The sequence below is a fragment of the Notamacropus eugenii genome, chromosome 5 (assembly GCF_028372415.1).
Source record: "Notamacropus eugenii isolate mMacEug1 chromosome 5, mMacEug1.pri_v2, whole genome shotgun sequence".
NCBI classification, from domain to species: domain Eukaryota; kingdom Metazoa; phylum Chordata; class Mammalia; order Diprotodontia; family Macropodidae; genus Notamacropus; species Notamacropus eugenii.
In genome coordinates, this window is record NC_092876.1 from 149,238,578 (window position 1) to 149,262,253 (window position 23,676).

The 23,676-nt window shown below is 36.6% G+C and overlaps 1 protein-coding gene across 4 annotated transcripts in view; it reads right to left on the reverse strand.

Moving 5' to 3' along the window:
- Positions 1–23,676, reverse strand: part of GRIA4 (glutamate ionotropic receptor AMPA type subunit 4) — a 456,325-nt gene that overhangs the window by 34,112 nt on the left and 398,537 nt on the right. For all 4 annotated transcript variants that reach the window (XR_011967457.1, XM_072611221.1, XM_072611222.1 and 1 more), the window contains exon 14: positions 22,261–22,508. Coding sequence is in view for 3 of the 4 variants with exons in the window: in XM_072611221.1 (XP_072467322.1) it covers positions 22,261–22,508 (248 nt within the window). In the remaining variant the exon portion in view is untranslated. The remainder of the gene's footprint in view (positions 1–22,260; positions 22,509–23,676) is intronic.

Sequence of the window (23,676 nt, forward strand, 5' to 3'; positions counted from 1 at the left end):
AACTAATAAGGAGTGTCAGTTTCACATATTCCCCTTTGGCGTAATCCTAAGGTTGAGAATTAAGCCCCATTAAAGCCTAAATATAGGACAACTGGGTTGAGTTTTGTGAGACATAAAGGAGGTGACCAAGAGTCTTCCTGATCCCATACAAGATCATGTGCTATTATTATTTAGCTTTTGATAACTTGATAAAATATTTTATTGAATAAAACAATGTCAGGTGAGCGTGGATGTGCTTTTATCTTCCACCACACATTAACCATTATATATCCAAGAAAAGTCAGAATGAAGAATATAATATATAGTAATAATTGTGATTAAATTTGTAAAAAATTATACTACAGCCTACAAAATATAATTTCTTATGTATTAACATTTTCATGGATTTTAGCTAGATTAATTCTGCAAACTTATAGTTCTTTTTAAAAATGTTATATGATAATCTGACAAATAATCCTTCCTCCTTGTATTCTATGTTTGTATATGTGTACAAATATGCACATATATATTTATGTATAATGTATATACTTGTTAAGTTGCATAAACGGGAAGATGTAGGAACTTGGAATACTCGTTAGAACTGTTATTGAGTATTTAAAAATATAAATCTTTTTGTTTTTAAGAGCTTATTATTCTGAACATTGCTATAACTAGTGGATGTTTTTCAGGGGATGATTATTTACATATAAAAGTACATACATATATTCCAATAATTATATAGGTATATGCATAGTATTTATATATTTAGTAAAAGAAGAATGGGTGGTAGGAATGGTATCTGGTCCTACCTGTCCCCAATAAAAGATTTAAAAAAATCAGAAGAGCCAATGATTCCTTTGAAGGACTTGTTAGATTTGTTTATAAATGGATGAAATGCTCAGAAGCAGTTTGTCCTTCCATCTGTCCAGATCTAGATATATACATGGTGTTTCATAAGTTTAGAATTATGCCTTAATATCTTAAAACTGCCTTAAGATATCTGGGATATACTGCGTCTGTGTGTAATTCTTGGAATGTATATGTATGTGTGTATTAACACAGAGAAATACACATATACATCTGATCTAATAGATATGTTTCATGATATGTAAGAATGACTAGATATGAGATATATGCGTATATACATTAAATATATGTCACATATATTTATGTGTATGCACAGTAAAATATGCACACAAGCATATATATGCATATAATTATTTTCAGAAATTTTTTTCTTTTCTGTCATTCTTTACAAATTATTAGAAATGACCATCACTCCATAACAGTATTATATTATCAATTCACATTTTTAAAAATGATGTAGAAATCAATTTATTTTCCTCAAACACAAGTACTTTCTGAAGCTATAAAGCATTAACTTTAAAATGAAGACCATAAATATTGTTTTATGATATGGAATTCAAGTATGAAACTCATTTGAGGTAGGGGTTAGCTTGGTATTGTTCAGAAAAGACTAAGCCATCTATGAATAAACACAGCTGTAGTTACACTTGCTTGGATTGGGTAAAATGACAGTTGCTAAGTAGACTTCATGCTTCAGGACATAAACTGATCACTACTTATGATGAAAAGGAAAAACATGGAAAAGAAATTAAAGTCTCCTACAGTAAAATAATGCAGAGGTTATCGGGGCCATGACTGTGCTTAAAAAAACAAGCAAACAAAAGCCTTCCTGTGAAGAATTTAATACTGAAAACCTGTAGTATGCCACCCTAGATGGATCAACTGCTATTCTCTCCAGATCCTTCTATATATATCTTCTCTAAATACAATGAAAATCAATTGTTTTGCTCATGAAAGCAGTATTTTTTTTTCTGATTCTCTATATCCTGGTAATGCTCTTCAGAATATGAAGAACAAAGCTTATTTTTTTTTCCTGATGTCATTAAATAATTTTGAATATTCTTCAAAGGGACTTTGTCTCCAGCTCTATTAGCTATTGGGGAGCAATGTTTTACGTAAGGAAAAGACAGGGACAAGGGCTATTATTTTAAAAATCTATGGAATTCTTGGATGTGGAAACTCCTTCTACCAATGCAGGACCCAAACTTCCACAAAAAGTTGTAGTCTTGAGAGTGGCCAAGAGGGTAAGTGACTTGCTCAAAGTCAGATAGCCAGTATAGGCCAGAGGGGCACTTGGACCCTGGTCTTCCCGACTCTAAAGCCAGTTTTCTCTCAGCTACACCACACTGCCTCTCCACATGTAGAGGATGTTGTCAAGAGATAGCTTTCTAGCTGAAAACTATTGATTTAAGTTGAAACCCCCAAAACACTCCTATTCAGATTTTGGGATGGGCTTCCTTCCAGTCACACCAAGTCCTATAACTTCACAGGAAACAGTTATAATTGACTCTTTTGTAAATACAGTCGAGAACATGGCAAGAAGGCCTGTCTGATTTCTAATGCTACACTACATTCTCCAATTTCTTAGCCACCCCATAGGTGGTCACAAAACGCATTTAAATAGATTTATCTGCTTTGCCAAAAATACTACCAAGAATTCTCAGAAACCAACTAGCAAGTTTCCAGTAAAAATTTAGGTCTTTGCATGTTTGAAACATTATATTGTTACATGTTAATTTCAATAAGAGCATCAGGATGAATAAATTAAAAAGGTAATTACTATTTCAATGTCAATGTCTCAGGACTTCTCTAGCTTATTACCCCAGGGATTTTTCTTTGGTTCTGTGATGTTTATCATTTTCAGCAATGACTTAGATAAAAGCATAGGAGGCATGCTCATCAAATTTTCAGATTACACAAAACTGAAAGGGATAGCTAGCACACTGGAAGATGGACAGAATTCAAAAGAATCTGGACAGGCTAGAGCATTGGGCTGGATCTAATAGATGAAATAATAATGTAATTCAATGTAAAGTCTAGTACTAGGGAACAAAAAAGATAAATTCACAAAGTCAAGATGGGGTAGGCATGATTAAGTAACAAGTTGTTCTGAAAAAGATTTAAGGAGTACAGGTTCAATATCAGAATGATGTGGCAGCCCAAAACACACAAACAAACCTAGAAAAACTAAGGCAATCTCAGTCTGCATTAGCATCTAGGAAAATACTATTGTACTTTGCTCTCAACATAATTCATCTGAAGGATAGTGTTCAGTTTGGGGTGTCACAGGTTAAGATGGAAATTAACTGGAAAGCAACCAGAATAAGGAAGGAACTTAAGCCTATGTCCTATGAAGAGCTGTTGGAAGAACTGGGAATGCTTAGCCTAGAGAAGGGCAGTCAGGGATGGAGGACCATAATTCATAATTTTATTTTCAAGTACAGTTGTCATGTGGAAGAAAGAATAGACCTATGCTCCTTAGAAAAACTAAAAGTAATGTGTGCATGTTGGAAGAGGTTGATCTAGGTTGGATGCCTTGAAAAACTTTGAAATTATTAGAGCTGTCCAAAAATAGAATGGATTGCTTAGGGAAGTCAATTCTTGGATCTCTTTAGAGAGAGGATTCTCCCTCCAAGCAGAACCATTTGGAGGGGAAAGTTTGAATATATAATAGTGGGGATTCCTTTCATATATTGATTGGACTAAATGCCTACTTAACTCCCTTGTTACTTTGAAATTCTGCTCTTCTATGACTAGAAGCAAGAGATATATATTTGAATCTCAGCTTTGCATTACTTGGGTAGATCACAACTTTTCTACTTTTCAATTTCCTCATCTGAAAAAAATGGAGATAATACTTGCCTTGCTGACCTCATGAATTTATTGGACAAATTAAATAAAATAATGTATGTGAATGGAACTTCAAAAATTGTAGATTGCTATTTGTGAAATATTTAAAGGTAAAATAATCATCATCATTATTGTCATCATCATTGTTACTGGTATGTATGAAAACTTGAAAAAATCCAGAATCACAGAGCTTGAGAGTTGGAATGGAATTCAAGAGTAATCTTATCTAGCCAGAACATGAAAGGAATCAGCATTAAGTAATATAACACACCCACCAAATTGTTATCTGCTTGAAGACCTCCAAGGAGACCAATCACTTTTAGATGGTTCTAATTAGGAAGCTTCTCATGACATCTATCCTAAACCCACCCCTTTGTAACTTCCACCTGTTTCCCTTGGTTCTGTGCTTTGGGTCCAAACAGAATGAGTGAAAATACTCTTCTACATGACAGGCATTCAAATTCTTGAAAGCAGTTCTCCTTTTCTTCTGGAAACTTAAAATGCCCAGTTCCTTCAATTGAACCTTAAATGGCATGGATTCGAGACCCTTCACCATTTCTGTTGTCTTCTTCTAGATATACTCCAACTTATCAAGATGTAACATTACTATTGGAAAGTGAAAAACACTTCCCATTTTTACCAACTATATGGATATTTCGGTGGTTCTATGATCTCATCAATATGAACATACTTCCTTACTAAAGAGTAAGTTGAAATCCTTCTTTGCTTTCTTCTTTTGTGTTATTCTTATCTACATATTCTCACATATCCTCCTAAGAGCATCTTTCAATGTTAACTCTCTACGTCTTTTAACATTATGTGGATTCCTGGGAAGCATTCAATCTGTTCATTGATTTTCTCCTCAGTTTTGTGTTTAGCATAACAGCTGTAATTATTTAAATTCTTCACTAAAGAATTGAACTCATCAGTGTGTATATTCCCTTATCCCCTGCACCACTGCAGATTGCAACCTATTTATGCCTTGCTGTCCTGTGTGATTCTAGTTCTTACCTATATTCTTCATAGATAACTATTCATATAGAATTTTTTCACATTCTGCCTCCCTGTCCCCAGTGTTCAAGAGGGCTTCTTCTAGAGCTTTTAAGATGTTTTGGTGCCCAAAGTGGCACTTGACTGGATACCTCTGTCTTTGCTCACTCTCACATGTGGAATGTCAGCTCTATTTAAATGGATGCGTAAAATAAGCAACGTGGATATTTCCTCCACCATCACTGATTTCAACTCATCCATTCCTTCTCAGCTTGTACAATTCTGGTCCAAATTTTCTCATAACTTTGCCACAGAATATTCCTCTCATCCTCAACTTACATTGTGGGGCCCTTCTTTATGATAATTTTTATACTTCATAAGTACCAGCACATTCCTTGTTTTGCTTCTTTTTCTTTGTTCTCCCCACAAAACCATCTCTCACTTTTTCTGATCATATGTTTCTTTGATAATAATAGCTAGCATTTATATAACGCTTCAAAGTTTGTAAATTGCTTTATAAATGTCATTTCATTTTATTCTCACAACAGTCCTGGGAGATAGACTTTATTATTTTCATTTTATAAATTTTGTAAATGGTCAAAATTAAGCAGAAAAAGGTTTAGTGCAGGTGTGAGGAACCTGTGGCCTCGAGGCCACATGTAGCCTATTGGATTCAGTCAAAAGGTCACACTTAAGGCTCTAGAAGGTCACATGTGGCCACAAGACCATAGGTTCCCCACCCCTGGTTTAGTGACTTGCCCAGGGTCACACAGTTAGCAAGTAGGGGACTGAAACTAGATTTAAACTCAGATTTTCCTGCCTCCAGGTCCAGATTTCTATCCACTAGTTATGACCTAGTTACTTATGTCTTGTCTAGACTATACTTAGTGTCTTATGTCTTTAATTGAACAGAGGTCACCTTTGGAGATATCCTATATTCTACTTGTGCTCAATATACCAGTCTTCTTTGCCCTGTAGGTCACAAAGAAATAACAATGCTCAGTAATGTTCTAACTGTTAATGCCTGTAACCTTTTTCATGAAACAAATCATGTCGCATTTAAAAAACCCTGCCACCAAAATCAACTTGCCACCTCATCTTATGTTATAATTCAGCATACCTCTGCTTTTACCTATTTTCATTTCTGCTTTTAATTTGAAATGTCTTCTTAAAATAAGATTGCTTTAGAGGTATAGTTTACTTCTCTCCTTCCAGAATATAATATAAGGGGAACTCTGGAATTCCAGGTTTTATTTATGGCTTTCCCTTTTGATCCTTGCCAAGTCTCAGTCTTGGATCATTCCCACCATCTGCTGTTTTCACTCCTGTACACTGCTGAACAAAGCTGGAGAAAATCACAAAACCACGCCAACTAGTTCTGGCACAATGTTGCATTACATAGTGTTAAGTGCATCCTTACTGTTGCAAGGTAAACCTTTTATGCCTTTTAAATCAACTCACAATCCTGTTCACCATAGCAGCTATTCCATACTTTTCCATCTCTCCTAAAACTTCCCATGGTTTCCCCTATCCCCACCCCTGAGAACGTTGCCTTATATTTTACTGAAAACATTGAGTCCAGTTGCCAAGCATTCCCTCTTCTCAACTTCACCTCATCTCACATCACTCAGATGCTCTCTGCCCCTACCTCCTTCATCCTATTTCACATAAAGAGATGTTTCTTCTAATTGTCAAGGGAAAACCCTTCTACCTGCACAAATGATGGAATGGGTTCCATCCTGCCTTTTCCAGCAGATTGTCCTTCCTATTATCCAAACTGTCTAACTTATTTTCAACCTATCTCTCTCTGTCTGCTTCCCTAATGCCTACAAACATGTCCATGTCTACTTTATCCTCAAAAATTCTCACTTGATTGATTCATGTATCTACTATCGCATATAGCTTTTGCCTTTTGTGGCTGAACTTCTTGAGAAAGCCATCATTTATAATAAATTCCTCCACTTCCTTTCTGACCATATCATACAACTGGAACTGTCCTCTCCAAAGTTACCAGTGATCTCTTAATGGACAAATTTCATGCTCTTTTCTCAATCTACAGCCTTCTGGACCTCTATGCAGACTTTGACATTGCCAGTTACCCTCTTCTTACAGATATTCTCTTCTCTCTGACTACCCCTTACACTTGGATTCTCTTCTTATCTCTGCCTCTTAGCTTTTTCTTCAGGCATTAGGTGGTGCAGTGGATAAAGCACCAGTGCAGGAGGCAGGAGGATCTGAGTTCAAATCTCCCTTCAGACACTTGACACTCACTAGCTGGGTGACCTTGGGCAAAGTCACTTAACCCCAGTTGCCTCATCCTGGGTCATCTCCAGTCATCCTGATGAATATCTGGTCAGATGGCTCTGGAGGAGAAGTGAGGCTGGTGACCTGCTTAGCCTTTCCTCACTCAAAACAAAGTCAAGTACAAGTTATGTCATCAGTTCTCTGATGGCATGGTCTTCTTCAGCAACGAAGGGTGAACACACACACAGATAAAGCTCCACCTTCTATAAGAAGGTTTTACTAAACTCCATTAATTTTATGCCTTCTCTCTTGATTATTTTCAATTTATCCTTTTCTATGGCTTGTTTATACAGTTAATTGCATGTTATTTCCCCCATGAGACCAGGAGTTCCTTTGGAACAGTAATTGTTTTTTTGCCTTTGTATCCCTGGCATATAGCACAGTGCTTGGCATTTAGTAGGTACATAAATAATATTTTTTCACTGGCTAATACCTTTTTTCTTGGTCCTTTTTCCCAATGTGGGAAAGTAATTTGAGACATATGGGTAGTATGAGAATAGATTAATATTTGCAAACTGTTTTCTGATTAATGCTATTTTTGAAGGAAGGCTCCCTGCTACTAAATGGGATTTGATTGCTGTTAGTGATAGGCACTGTTAGAGAGCAGATTACTCTTCCCTGTATCAAGCATAAATGCCTTTCTCTGTAACTTTCACTTATTGTTTCTAATGTATAATAAAATAATTTCCTAATTAGGATCTTAATTTACTAATTGTCTTGGATAATTTCCAAATTTTTATCTTTGAACCCCCATATTTTCAATCCCAGAGTAATTAAAAAACTGAAACTAGTACTTTAAAAAATTCACATCATTTTAAAAGTAGGTTTATTACTATGCTGATTATGCTTTCTTATGGTCTTTCGGTATATAAGCATGTGAGTGTCACAAATTTTTATTTTGTTTTGGTATGACCTATTGTGAGCTACATTACTTTCATGATTTTATTAATCATAATTGTTTCTCAAAACATACTGTGCCTTTGGGCCTTCTTCCCAAGCAGAATAATGTTAACTTAGTTTATTAAAATGATTGATGTAACATCAGAAAAGGTTTTCTTAATAGTTTAGAATTGCCCTTTTGATGTGAAAACATCATAAATGGAGATGATTTCACAATCATTTGGTAATGGAATTATAATCTGTACTTATCACAGGAAATAATGGTTCCCAGAAAAGTGGCAGAATCTTAAGCAATTTTGAAAGTTCTGCATTTAAAAATCTAAGCATTTATCATTAGGTAAAGGTTTTATGATTTAAAAAAGGATAAATGCTCATTTCTCCTAGTAGCATCATCTAAATGGATTAGAAATAATTTACTTTTTCCTAGAAACCCTGGGTACATAGATATGTGGATTTGGGACAATCAATCAATTTCTTTTTACTAAAAGTATTGGTAGTGAATATTTTCTTGATTCATACAGTGACTTTCTATTTAGATGTTAAAGAATGCATCTGATACACTCCATTTGAACCCTTTCAAAGGTACCTCAGAAGCCTAGCACTATATACTTAGACAAAGAAAAGGATGTTAGAATGGGTTGTTTTGAGAATAAATATGCAAAAGAAATGAAACAATAGTTCTTAAGTTTGATTAATTTTGACTAATTAGGCAGGAAATGTACTAAGCTCTAAATGAAATTATTATTTTTCAGTTCAGCTCAAGTGACTATCAACCCACTGTGATACCCTTTTCTTAAGTGTGAGGCCTACATTGGTTCCATTCAAGCTAAAATTATCTTAAATAATAATGGGAAGCTGGCCCTCAATGTCTAAGAGATAGGATTAAGGATTAAGTGCCAGTTCTAGAGTCAGGAAGACCTAAGTTTCAATCTAGCTTCAAATACTTAACTAGCTGTGTGACCAGGGGCAATCACTTAACCTTGTTTGCCTCAGTTTCCTCATCTGTAAAATGAACTGGAGAAAGAAATGGCAAACCACTCCAGTATCTTTGCCAAGAAAACCTAAAATGGGGCCATGAAGAGTCAGACGTGACCGAAACAATGGAACAACAACATAGGGACTGGATCTGACAATTTTTACATTAATAGTGACATTAACAGATAGCATTTATATAGTGCCTTGATGTTTTCAAAGCCCTTTACACATTTTATCTCACTTGATCCTCACAACAACCCTGTATAGTAGATCAATAAGTTGCTGCAATTATTATCTCCGTTTTATAGATATGGAAAATGAGACTGAGAGAGATTAGGTTACTTGTTCAGAATCACACACTTGCCTTGTTTGAAAAAAGACTTGAATTGAGGTCTTCTTGACTACAGGTTCAATGCTGCAGTTCCTTCTCTGAGCAACTACTTCTATACAATATATGATCATAGTTACCTATTGACAGGTTAAGTAACTGTGCCTAGGGTCACACCGCCAGTACATGTCAAAGATAGAGCTTGCACCTAGATTTCCCAGGCTCTGAGGCTAACTCCCTACTCACCATCTCATGCAATTGTTCAGTTGTTTCAGTCATGTCTGACTCTCCATGACCCTGTTTGAGGTTTTCTTGGTTCCGTTTACAGGTGGAGAATCAAGACAAACAGAGTTAAGTGACTTTCTCAGGGTCACATAACTAGTCAGTGTCTGAGGCCAGATTTGAACTCAGGAAAATGAGTCTTCCTGACTCCAGGCTCAGTACTCTATCCACTGTGCCATCTAGTTACCGATGCCATACAATAGACCATATTTTAAAATTGTTGACAAAAATCTAATTACACTTTTCCCCATATACTTGTGATGAAACAAATGGGAAAAGTTTTACCTAAAAGCATGATTTGTGGAATAAATGATGGTGGCGTGAAGCACTGTGCGTAGATAGTTGTCCTTGGAATTTAGGGTTAGCGAGCTTGGTTGGGTTTGACTCCTGCTTCCAATACAAACTATTTGTAAGATCATGTGAAATACTTAAAACAATAAAGATATGCTATATAAGTGAAAGATATTAATATTGATTAGGTTTGTTATATAGAATGAAAATAGAAGACATGTCTTATGGTGCATTGAAAGGGCACTGGTATTGAAATGAGAAGACTTGGTTGCTTGTCCTGGCTCTAAAACTTAATAGGGATATTACCGTGGGCAAATCATACAAACTTTTCTGAGCTCCATTTTCCACATATGTGTAATGTTAATAATGGTGCTTTCACTACCTGCTATATGGGGATTGTTGGAAGAAAACGTTTAGTAAATCTTACAGTACTAAATAAGTGTAACCTATTATTTTTATTGATGACGTTAATAATTATTTTATCAGTCCAGGAAGCTATTGTTGAGATATCAAAATGACAAGAATAAGATATATTCTTTTTAATAAAGAGCAATATTAATTACTACACTAAAACTGTGGCTAACATTTTAGACACAGCCATACTGTAATCAAATGATGTGGATTGGAGACGGAGACCTAGTTTTGAATTCTAGCTTTGCTACTTACTACCTGTGTGACTTGAGCAAGTCACTTACCTTCTCAAGGTCTCAGTATTCTCATTTGTAAAATGAGAGGGTTGGACCAGGTGAACTTTGTGTCCCTTTCATCTCCATAGCTCTCATCCTATGATAAGACATAATCTAGAGCTATTGTCCCAACTCCCACCGGCACTGATGAGCCAAGTGCTCAGAGTGGAGCTACTACATTCTCTCAGAGTCCCAACTCAGAGGGTTTCAGGGTACCTTTCTAATGCTTTATTGCTTGCAAGTCCCTTTCGCTATTCTGCCTTCCATGATTATCAGTGATATCAATTAGTCAGTCAGACTTAATTAGCTTTAGAAAGGAAGTTTTTACTAAGGTAACATAATTGGTACAGGTGGAACAAATATTTTTCTTAAAACATTTTCTTCCCCTCCGTTTCTCCTGTTCTGTGGCATATTATCCTACAAATACAGAGCAAACGGACTAAGGTTGAGAGAGCCCATGTAGCAAAATGGTAATTTGCAGTTTCTAAAATTCTTTTGCTTTTGTCCTCAAAATGTTCTCCTAAGGAATGATGTCATTTTTTCCCCTCTCATCTTTATACTTTTCTCATCTCATCTGAGCTATCCTTGGCTCCTGATATAGACACTCCAGCCAACTGATCTGGGGCGGTTTCTAGGATGACGATGGGAAGTCCAAACTCCTGAAGGTCCATGCTCACAAGGTCTTCCTCCAGTCAAGAGATGGGAGAGGGCAGGAGAGAAGGAGGAGCAGAGCTGAGGTAAATAGCTCTGCTTCTTCCCCAAACAAATTTCTTCCTATGGATTTAGCTGGATTTTCGCTCCTTTCCATTTGCTTGAATCTCCTTCCAAACTAACTCCCTAGTTTTATAAAGGCTACACAGAGCATGACCAAGTTTTCTTGGCTAATTTAAAAAGAAAAATCCTTTCCCACCTAGAGAGGTGCCAGACCTTGTTCACACCTGGTGAACAACTGAGATGTGTTCTCATCTGATAAATATACCTGGGTGGAGTGATTTGATTCAGCCCTTACACTATGGTCCCATAAAAAAAAGGTTCACTGAAATTTATTTAGTTTTCCAGTCAGTCTGATATTCACAAGTAGTGGACATTATTCTGAGAACCTCAGTGCCTTGATCCTTAGATATTATGATTGCAACACCCCACTGTTCCTAGGCAAATTGGGTTTTAGTTAGGTTGCATATACAGAAAATAATTCAGATATAGCCTGTGATATTCCAGAAGTAGAAGATTGAGGAATTCATCACAGAACTGCAGCAACTTACTATTCAAAGAGTTGGGATGATGGGGCTGGATGTAGTAGGGTTGTTATCTTCCTGGCATTCTCCTTTCTAGATGGGGAAGTCTGGAGACTAGAGCCCAATAAAAGTGACATGAATATGTATATATATATATATATACACACACACATACATATACATATATATGTATACATACATATATGGCAGATATGAAGGTATACATGCACAATATATACACACATCTGTATATGTGTATATATGTGTATGTATACATGTGTATATATATGCATAATGCATATATACACATATGTATATATTTAAAAATATTTAAAAAATTATTTACTGTGTTACTTCTCTGAATAAAGTAATAAACAGGGGCATGTTGGTTATTCATGGTGTCTAGAGAATTATTATTGATAGCTATGCCCCTGCATGCCTAGGTTTGAAAGAATGTTGATTTTGCATTTGTTCTCTAATGTGCAATATGGACGAGGTAGTTTGAAGGAATAATTTTTGTTTTATTCTTATCTGTGAGGTAGTGACAGTCACATGTTATTCAAAATGGAAGCTCATTTGGAGCAATGTAACTAACTGCTGATCAGGGAAGATAACTTTATGGTAACCTTGCTATAAGGAAGACCTGAGTTTAAATCCTTCCTCTAATACATGATAGCTTTTTAACCACGAGTCACAACCTATCAATGCCCCAGGCAACTTTCCAAATCTGATGAGTTACTGATCTTATTACAGATGAGTTACTGAGTTTATTGGTAGAGGAAGTTTCCACACAGAGAGACTGTTGGACTACCCATCATCTAGGAGTTCACCAGTCTAACCAGGAAGACAAAACCAAAAGTAAAACATTTCTAGTTCAGGGCCCACAATGCAACACGGTTCTAATACCCCTCCAAAGGGCAATGTGAATTTGTTGCAACAGAAGTTTGTCATTTTCAAAGCTGTTCTTAAAGGAAGGCAATGAAGCATTCATTTTATGAGAGGTAATTAATGTGAAGTGCACTGAATTTGGTATCAAAGAGACCTGAGTTTCAATCTTGGCTCTGACACTAGCTAACTGATGAAGTGGGAAGCACACTGGATTAAAGTCTGAGGATGTGAGTTCTAATACTAGTTCTACTACTTACTACTCATGGGAACTTGAGCAAATCAGTTATTATCTCCGCTTGTTTCCTTATCTGTAGAATATGCCTAATAACAATTGCACTCCTTATATATTGTGATCATCCTAGGGGGCCCAGTGGATAGAGTGGAATAAATGTGGCATTATAAAGACCCGAGTTAAAATATTGCCTAGGATACTTTCTAGTTCCATGACCTTAAGCAAGTCACCCACTCTCAGTCTTAGTTTCCTTATCTGTTAAATAGGGATAGTAAGAGCACTTACATCACAGAGTTGTTGTGACGATCAAATGAGAAAATGTAATTACAGTGATTTGCAAACTTGAAGTGTGCAAACGTTAAAGGGCTATATAAAGCTTAGCTATCATTATTGCTGTTGTAATTGTTGAATCTGTTATTGCCATGAGGAAAGCACTTTGTAAATAGCTAACAAACAATCAGAAAACACTTATTAAGCATCTGCCATGGACCAGGCACTGTTCTAGGCACAGAGCATACAGCTACATACATTTTATGGAGCCATAAGATGTCACTTCGACATGACTCAATGATACCATGCTTTAGTAAAGGCACTAAGTGATTGTCTTCAACTATGAGAAAGAAGGGCATGTGGTCTGGGTTTAGATCTTTCTACTTCATTGGGACTTGAAGGTAGCGTCCTGACATTCTTGCATGCATGAGCAGAATCAAAATGTTCATGTGTGGAAAGAAACCCTGATTGTCTGGTCTTATGGTGTCAGATATTTGTAATTTCTCAGTCATCTCACATTTTCTAAATAAATAAACAATTTTGATAAACTGTTAATGCTGTTGCCTGAATTCCTTAGGAATTCAGCTCCTTAGGAGCTTACAAGTTCTGATGGTCATGGAGTATATAGAAAGTTAGCCTCAGACCTAAATTTAAGTCTTACCTGTGACATATTGGCTGTGTGAATCCTGGGAGCACTACTAGTGTCTCCAGGCAACTCTTCATAAACCGTAGATTAGGCACTGAACTGCATTGGTAAAGAAAATTTCCTCCACCAAGGAAATTACAGATCTGGTGTCCTTCCCTCTACTCCTTGTCATGCCTGCCTGCCCTACCTTCTTCACTCCCCATGCTGCTGAACTTTTCAAGAGCTTCCATGTTAACTGAGACTTCATGTCATTATGGAAGGAGGCAGAACAACTAGGTAAAATTACTAGTACTTTAATTAGTACCTCTGCCACTCAAATAGCTCTGGCCTAAGACAAATCCCTTCACCTTTTTCGTCCTTGGTTTCCCAAGCTATAACATGAGAAGACTGAATGACTTTGAAGGATATATCCGACTCTAAATGTCCATTTCTCACTATCACCATTTAAAAATTCTTTTCTGGAATAGGTTATTTAAGTGATGGCACAAACAATTTGTAAAGGAACTAAATGCTGGCATGTTTTATCAAAGTGTTGACAGGCGATGGGGCTGAAGTATAGCAGATGTGAGTTTTAGTTGAGACCTGACACTTAATCATTATGAAACCTTGGATTATTTACTTTACTTCTTTGCGGAATTTCATTTGGTTATGCTTCTCTGATCACCCACAGTGTTATTGTGGAGGATGATAAAGTAAATGATGGTGTGAGTTGCTATGTAAATGTCAAATAATGAATTTAAAAAATCTTTGCAGCTGAATTCCTGCATTATGCAGTTGTAATATTGTTATACAAGGTAATACCACTTGAATCTCCCTTCTCCATGAAATCTTTCTCTTGTTCCTTCCTAGCTGAAAGGAATCTCTTCTTAGAATTTCTTAAAGCATTTTCTTTGGATCTCTTTTCTGCCTTTGTTTATGAATGTGTCTGACTTTCTCCCTCCACTATTATATTATATGCTCACCAAGGTTAGGGCCTGAGTTTAATCAATTAATGAACAAACATTTTGCAATGCTAGACATTATGGACACAAATACAGAAAGGAGAGTTCCTGCTCTCTTTCAGTTTATATTCTACTAATACAGTATAATATAGTGTGACATACAGTATTGGATTTGGACCTGGGTCCAAAATCAATGAGTAAAAACTTGAGTAAAAATCCAATTTCAAGCACTTTGTGTCTCAATTTCTTCATCTGCAAAATAAGGCAGGTGGGGGTGATAGAATTAACCTTAATGTCCTCTAAGGTCCCATCTTACTCTAAATTTCTGATCCTATTCTCCCATTTATTAGGGAGTAGTGCGGAGTGATTAAAAAAAATCTTTGTAGCCCCAGTGTCTAGTGCAATGGTGTACATCAATAAGCATATTTAAAAGTGCTTGCTATGCTCAAGGGCCTCTGGTAGGTTGGTAGATCTTTAGTAAATGCTTGTGAAATTGAACAAATTGTAAATGTTGACTGGTGTCTTCAAAATTAGGGATAAATCAATGCCAGTTGAATGGTCATTAAACCAGTAGAACCTCTTTCCTAGCAGGCAATCATGCTGCCCCCCACCCCGAAAAACAACCCAGAAAACCTTATGAATTGTTACAAATGAGCATCCCCATTAAGTTATGTACAAGGATGCCTCAGCATGGGTGTGATGATGGGTGTGTGTGTGTGTGAATTCCATTTTTAAAGGCTATGTCACACAGTGAAGAACAGCTTTGGAAGGTCTTCCTAAAATGGAAAGGCTTTGAATGTGGCAGATTGTGTGCCTTTTACTTCAGACCAAATTGAATAAAGAGACTCATCCCCAGAAGAATGGATACAAGGTGGTATTTTTTTTAGGGGAGGATAAAAGCAATATAAAAAACTATCTACTAAGGTAGGTAGCACTATAGGGGCTCTTCACAGCAATGAATAATGAATGGACCTTGAATTATAGGAATATACGTATGTAATGGGGGCCTGTGTAATTTTAATCTTTCTTCAGTTGTTTCTGAGTCCTGAGAGGTCGTATGGCATAATGCATAAAGGACTAGCTTTAGTGTCAGGAAGAAATAAACTTGTTTAGTTTCTGACCCATAATTGAAGTGACAAGGCTCAAGTCATTTAACATCTCAGTACCCCAGCAGCTAAGAGTATAACTTCCCAGAGGAGGTACCGAATTGCTTTAGTGCAGAATAGGCATTCCCTACAAAGAAATCACAGATCCAAACTGAGAGCAAAAGAAAAAACTGAGATCTAAATGCAAAACCTAGGACTCTGAATGGCAGTGGAAATTCTTATGTTGCTTCTAGGACTAAGAACTCAGAAAGCCATGAATAGATTCCAAAATGTAATTTTTTTTGCCCTATGACAGACAGGACATTCATACAATTTTTCATGTTGTTCTTCAGTTTCAAAGTATAATGTATTATGCCCCAAATAGAACTCCCATTGTTTATACCAATCCTAAGAAGCATTTCGTGGCCAATGACTCTTCTTGCTGCTAGGTGACACTGAATTTCTGGATGTATTGTTTTGAACCTAAATCTGACAAATTGCATCCCAAAGAACAACATGAATATATGACAATTAAGATCTCTGAGGTCACTCCTTGGCATGATACCAGGCAGATGCAAAGAACTCATAAAGACTACTTATCTTTTCTTCTGTACTGTAAGGAACTTCTTCCTGATATATTTTTAAAGTATTTTAAAAGTTGAGGCTAATGGCTCCATGATAATTCACTTGACCTCAAATGTATGACTCTTAACTTATCTTACATATAAATGATGTCTCATAGTTGATTGTAGTTTGATGCCAGGATATAGTTTAACGTTAACTACAATTTTATTATTTAAAAAACCTGAAATCTCTCTCTTCAATCTGCCAAGGGCATTTCCTAACAGAGTAATTCTAAATTTCAATCATTTGTCACAAGGTTAAGGGGTATATTAAATAATTCTACATTCCACATATGGTAGCAATACCTTTATATTTTCCTAATCTGCTCCACAAATTGGAGGAAACATAGTTTGACTCATAGGGGCTACTGTATCCATGATAACTTGCAAATACAAATTTGTATGGAATTGCTGATAAAGGTTAGGGGATTGCAAAATATACCCCTTCCTTCAAAAAACCCCAAACCACGGTAATTCAAATGGCTAAATTCCAATTCTCCTCCCCCACCTCCCAAATACTCTGACTACTTGTTTTGTGAAAGGCACATGATGTCCCTAGTTTATTTTACTGACATTCTCCACTGCCATGGCCCCAGCTACCTTGCAGCTGGGCATGGTCAGGTTGGCGTGTTACCAAGTTGGTGCAACTGTGTCTCATTCTTTTCATATCCCACACACTGATAAAAGATCCCTAAGCACACAGCTTTCTTTTGAAACATCAATTCTTTGTGGTGGTAAATACATCTTGTTTTCAGCTCTGGCACACAAATGTCTTTCAGAGAAGGGAGCCTAAGTTTGAATGATAATCTATCATTTTTGGAGAAGACGATGGATGATGCATCTGACAGCTGGAATAATGCACTTGGCCTCAAATCCAAGAGATTACAAGCAAGTGGCTGGTTGTGAGTCAAGTCTGGAAATTTCTTCTGGACCAGGGAAAAATTCCAAGTATTGCCCTTTTCTTTCTTGGAGTTATGTACAGACTTCAGAATACTGTGAATTTCTTTTGAGAGATATTTTGATTTAGCAGGTTATAATGCTTATGTGAATAAAAATCAGACAATTCTGACTTAAAATATGATAGTTTAGAAGGGATTACCCCATTTCCTAAATGGCATCATATTAGAAATAGACTCTGTTTTTCCTTTTTTCTTATTTTCTTTACTTGCTGTGGTTATGCTTTTACTGACAGTTTAAAAAAATTTAAAAATCTGAAAGTTTTTAAATAATACTGCATACTATTAATGCTTATCATCTGAGTAATCAATTAATTTTGGGTGGTCCTATTAAATAAAGAATGAGTTGAAGGTTTCTGTTTCAGAAAAACCAGGATTGCTCACATGTAAAGTAGGCTCATTAGACATTCTAAAGTCAAAACACTCTCAACACAGTTTAAAAGGAAATCTGATTTCTTCTCTCAAAACCCCATCCTCCTGAGGTAAGGGCAGAAGGCTTCTGTATTTCTTTAGGAGATAACCTTGGGGAAAAAATCTTACTGCCTCTGGCATTTCTCTCTCACAGTTTATCTCAACCTTCTGACATTTACAATTCCAGTGTACACATTCTTCCAGACCTTTCCTCTTTGCAGGCTTAGTTTTCACAAATGATAAGTTTAACAACTTCAGCATACCTGGCAATCTGTTTCTTACTTGTCACAATCCAAGTCCCAGCAGTTCTCGCTCCAAGTACTATATGGATTGTCCTGTTTCTCATACATGATGCTCCTCCTCCTGTTTCCTTGCCTTTGCATTGGCTGCTCCCTGTACTGGAGCACTCATCCTCCTCCCTACACCTCTGAAAATTCCTAGTTTCCTTCAAGACTCAGTTACAATCCTACCTTTTTTCAGAAGACCTTCCCTAATGCTTTCGGTTACTGGTGCCTAATGCTTTCAGCTGCTTGAAGGTCACATTCCATCTACATGTATCTTATATATCTTTTAGGCATATACATGTTCTCCCTCCTTCTAGACTGTAAAATTCTTGAGGGCAGGGACTAATTTTGCTTTTTCCTTATATCCTTAGAACCAAGCCCAATGCCAGGAACATTGCGAATGCTTAATGACTGATTGAAGTGCATTTGAAAGAACACTGGATTTGGATCCAGAGGAGCTGAGTTCAAACCCTTATTCTACCAGTTTCACCTGTGTGACCTTCAGTAAGTCCTTTCACTTCTTTGAATATCAGTTTCCTTAGGTGAAGGGACTGAACTGACTTCAAACACCGTGTTAGCTCTAGCTCTGGGATTTTATTGCCCTCAGGGGTTAACCAGTGGTCTCTTGCAAAACTGGTAAAGATGCAGATTAGCAGCAATCACTCAGTATCTTTAATGCTTTCATATATGTAAGCACAATGCGCACACTTATAATGAATTGCAGAGATACTATCTTCTTTACTTGTCTAAACCATAAAGGTAGAGACTAGGCATCACTGACAGCTGTACTATTATCTTTTAAACCGCTATGGAAATAGTAACCAGACTTAACATCTATGATAACTCTTGAGTATTTGAAAAAATAAAACCTTACCAAAAAAAAAAAAAAAGGCTCAGGTGCTGATTTTTCACTTTTATTCTGTATTCTTTTCCTCCCCTTCCGTTTGATATTTATTTTGGTTCATTTTCCACTAACAGAGAAGTTTAGAGATTTTAACACCTCCCAGTACATTAGAGGCAGGTTGCTACTTGCCAGTCATTTCTTTTTGCCTTCTGGATAAGCCTACATAGATGGAAAGAATACTTTTTGGGCTGGGAGGGGCACGATGAAAGGGGAAGTGGAGGGAGTCACTCTGCTGCTCCATGAATCAAAGCAGCAGGATTTTTGAGAAAGCAATCTTTGTTTGGATTTCTAAAGGCATGTCTAACACTTGGACCGACAGACAATGGAAAAACTAACAGAGAGTTCACTAAAAAAATGAATGATACTGGGCAAACAAAGCTCTAGTTAAAAAGCTTGGCACCACAGGGCAACAGGATTGGTCTCAGCTGGACTAGTAAGGGAAGAATGGTCCCAATTCATTCTGGAATCCTAGCTGCAGGATGACCCTCCAGGAGCTTGCCACCAGGAGCCTCAAGCAGCTTGTCAGTGTCTGAAAGCTTTACCATCTACGTACAAAATGATTATTTATCCTGCCCTTAGATTATTATTTTTTCTTTCTAATTAAAGTAGAATCTCAACAGAAGATGAATTCATGTCCCATGAGCAACAGGGGCAGGTGAAAGCTACTTGGCCTCTATAGCCCTTGTGAGATTCTAAAAGGCATGATGAGATGACTGAAGTTTTGGTATGCAAAGTCCAGCTTGCTCAGGAAATTGTGGTGTGTATATAAAACAAAGCACATAAACAAATTCTGCCTCCAGGAAGCTATGCCTAACAATTACCTCATTAACGAGGCCAAAAGAAGGACAGGAAAGAGGGGGAACCCACTGGCTCATTATTATACAGCTCTATACAGAAGAAGCTCTTCAGCTTCTCCCCAAAACAATCCCTGTAGTGTGGGATTTGACAAAGTGGCACATTTAAGACCAAATTTGGTTATCATTAATGGGAGTCAGGCGCAACCACATCTGAGGGCCAAATTCAGCCCTTGGAGTTTGACTTTCATTAGTAGAAATAGAAAGAATAAGGCAATTAATGCTCATTAAAAAAAAATTGTCCATGTATCAGTGAGATAATATATGTACAAGTACTTTCTAAATTGCGAAGTACTCTATACATGAAAAGTCTCACCATCCACATATCCTTTATCTTTACCCCTTCCCATCTTTCTTCCCTCTCTTCTTTTCTTCCTCCCTCCCTTCCTCCCACCCTTCCTTCCTTCCTTCCTTCCTTCCTTCCTTCCTTCCTTCCTTCCTTCCTTCCTTCCTTCCTTCCTTCCTTTCTCCCTCCCTCCTTCCTTCTCTTCCTTCTTTCCTTCCTTCCTTCCTTCCTTCCTTCCTTCCTTCCTTCCTTCCTTCCTTCCTCCCTCCCTCTTTACCTTCCTCCTTCCATCCCTCTTTTCCTTCTTCCCTTTGCCCTTCTAATCTTGTAACTATCCTTTTGAAAGTCCCAGGTCCCATCGAATGCCATCTCCAACTTTGGTACATGTACTACAAAAGAAATCACTCCCAAGTTAGGACTGCTTATTTAGAGAAAAATAATAATACTTATTTTGTGTATAGAATTTTCTGAATGGTTAAAGTATTGGTGGTTCCTTCCATTTGGGATGAATTCTGTGATATATTATTTTCTGGCACACTTCTAATTCCACTGTAATTTCTCACAAATTGAGTCAGAGCTAAGGAGATGCCAAAGGCTATATCCACATGTTTTCTTATTCCCTCACAAATGGTGGTTTTATTCTATTTCCTCCTTTTTTTAGTGTATCATACCACATTCTATTAGAAATGTCTCTTCATATAATATACATATTTTAAAGTTATCAATTAAGTTATTCCTAGCAGTAAGAGGAATAGCAAAGAGAGTCCTGAAGTAAGAAAGACCTGTATCCAAGTCCTATCACTGTGATATTCTAGCTACATACCTATGAGCAAGTCATTAACCTCTCAATGCTCCAAGCAACTCTCTCATAGTACAAGAAACAGAAAAGTTACTGATCTGTCTTGGTGGAGGAAGTTTCGATATATATATTATTGCCTACAGACAATGAATTAACTCTGGAAACAAAATAGGAATGAAAAATAGCACAAAGTCCTTTCTGATAACAGTATTTTTTCCATCCAGTATATTAACAGCCACTGAAGAGGATGATATAATTTTAATGGTGTTTTTCTTTGAGATTAGGCAATGACACTATCCCAGTGTCTGACTAGTGACACTAATCTATATTTTTGGCTTTATTATTAAAAACATTGGTTTTCTCTTAGTTTTTGCTCTGAATGTGTTAGATTCATGTAATACTGACAAATGAAGAACCAACATTCAGATGGAGACCAAGTGGTGAAATTACTTCCTGATCTCCAGTTCTGTTTCTCTCTTAAATCTGATGCAAATGTGATGATCTCTACAACTCCTCAGCAGCCATCAGTGCTTAGAGAAGATCTGCCTCCTTTACATGTGAATTTCAACATCCACGATGTAAAGGATAGAAAGAACAGATTTTAATGGTTTTGCTTAAGAATGAAACTCTTACTTTCAGTTGTGTGGATTACTATGCAACAAAGCTATGTGCATAGATCACATTTTTTGAGATCAAAATCTAAATATTTTGAGGTTATTTGGGAATAGTCATAAGGCTGGATTCTAGTGATCTTACTTATACCATACTCCCATCAAAATTTGTGGGAGTGTGACTAGAGTAAGATCTATGGAATCAGAGCCTATTTTCCTTCCATCTACTGAGAGTTCACCTACTTTCATAAATGCACATGCTTGCTCTCTGAAACAACCTCAGGTAAAGCTAAAATAAGAAGATACCACAAATGTAACAAAACACTGAAATGGAATACTGGTTCATTGATAGGAGAGATCAGTTATTTAGTGCTTTAACAAGCAACTTCTGAATTAGAAACTAGCAACCAAGGATCATTAGCCAACAATTTTAAAAAAGGTATAAAATTGTTATTATAACAATGATAGTACTAAATTTTGTGCCTATACATATCAATGAAATAGAAAATTAGCTTTTACCTGAGTTTTAGACCAACTAGAAGCAGCTAGTGTAAAACCAGGTTGATTTTTATATGGCCTTGAAAGGTCTACGCCAATTCTAAAGTTAGTCATTCTAAAGTTAAAAACAGTTACCTGTTTGTTGACCAAAAATATGAAATGGAGGAAAAGAAAAAAAAATAACATACCATGTTCACACACAAAACAAAAGAATTCTATCGGGGACATCAGGGAAGGTGGAATACTATAACAACGCATGTTATATTGTTATACTATTCCACCCACCTTAATGAGGAACCCTTAGGCGTTGCTACTCCATAGCCTTTCGAATCCAGATTTCCTCCAACTTTCATGGTGTCACATGGCTTTCGCTGTTCAATGTATTCATTCATAGTAGACTCCAGGAGGAAGGCAAATTTTCCTTTGGATTTGCGGACACGTGCTACTCCCTCAGCTGTAGTCCTAGTGAAAACTGAAGGCTCGGCCGACTTCATGTAGGTCCACATCTTTTCATAGACAGCTATTTTTGATCTCTGGAGAAAATCAAAACAAAATTTAATGTTGGAAGGAATAAAATAAATATATTCTCTCATTGATGCCAGTTTGCTAAATAATACTAGGACTCTACTTAAAAAGTATGTTTAATGGAAATGATTGAAGTAAGATACTGTGCTAGGTGAAGCAGTGCATAGAATACTGGGTCTGGAGTCAGGGAAGACTAATCTTCCTGAGTTCAAAACTGGCCTCAGATACTTAATAGCTGGGTGACCCCAGGCAAGTCACTTAACACTGTTTGCCTCAGTTTCCTCATCTGTATAATGAGCTGGAGAAGGAAATGGAAAACCATTCCTATATCTTTGTCAAGAAAACTCCAGTGAGGTCATGAAAAGCAGGACTTGCCTCAAATAACTGAATAGCAATAACTAATAACTGTGCTCTGTTACTAAGTAGGGCAGGGTATCATAGGACCAAAGATCAAGGACTGAAAGATACCTTTAAATTCATCTAGTTCAATATCCCTCATTTTAGAGATGAGAAGAGAAATGTCTTATTTGAGTTCACAGAACCCACATCTTCTGACTCTAGGACCAGTGAGCTTTCTATTATACTGTAGAAATCCATACTCTGAAGAATGTAAAATAATATTTGACACAAGAGCTCAATATGTTCATAGTACCCACATCATACTAATTACTACTCTCTGTTAGTTAAAAAAGGACTGTGACACTCTAAATGTAGAAGATTCTGAATATTATTGGCTAATTTGCTTCATATTTTTATAACCAAATCACATTAAAATTCAAATGTGTAATAAATTACTTGCTTTAAGCTTTCTAAAAATATCTTTTAATACCAAAGTTGTTTACTAGTGAAAATGATACTAAACTTTTTTGTCTCAAAGTTTTGATGATGGTTGCTTACATGAGCAATATTACACAAGGGCAAATTCATAGAATAACCACTGAGTCACAAAATTGGAGACATCAATAGTAGCCCACAAACCATAAATCCATTCACAAGAATAAAACAATGGACATCAACTTTATGTTTTAAATGGAGACAAAAACAAAATCCCAATTTCCAGGCAATAAACAGAAATGATCTTTATCTCATCAAGTTCCTGTTTTATGACAGCAAGCAGTTCCAAGCTTATTTACTTCTGCTAAGAAACAAGTTTGCTTTTGTGAATATTTCATAGAG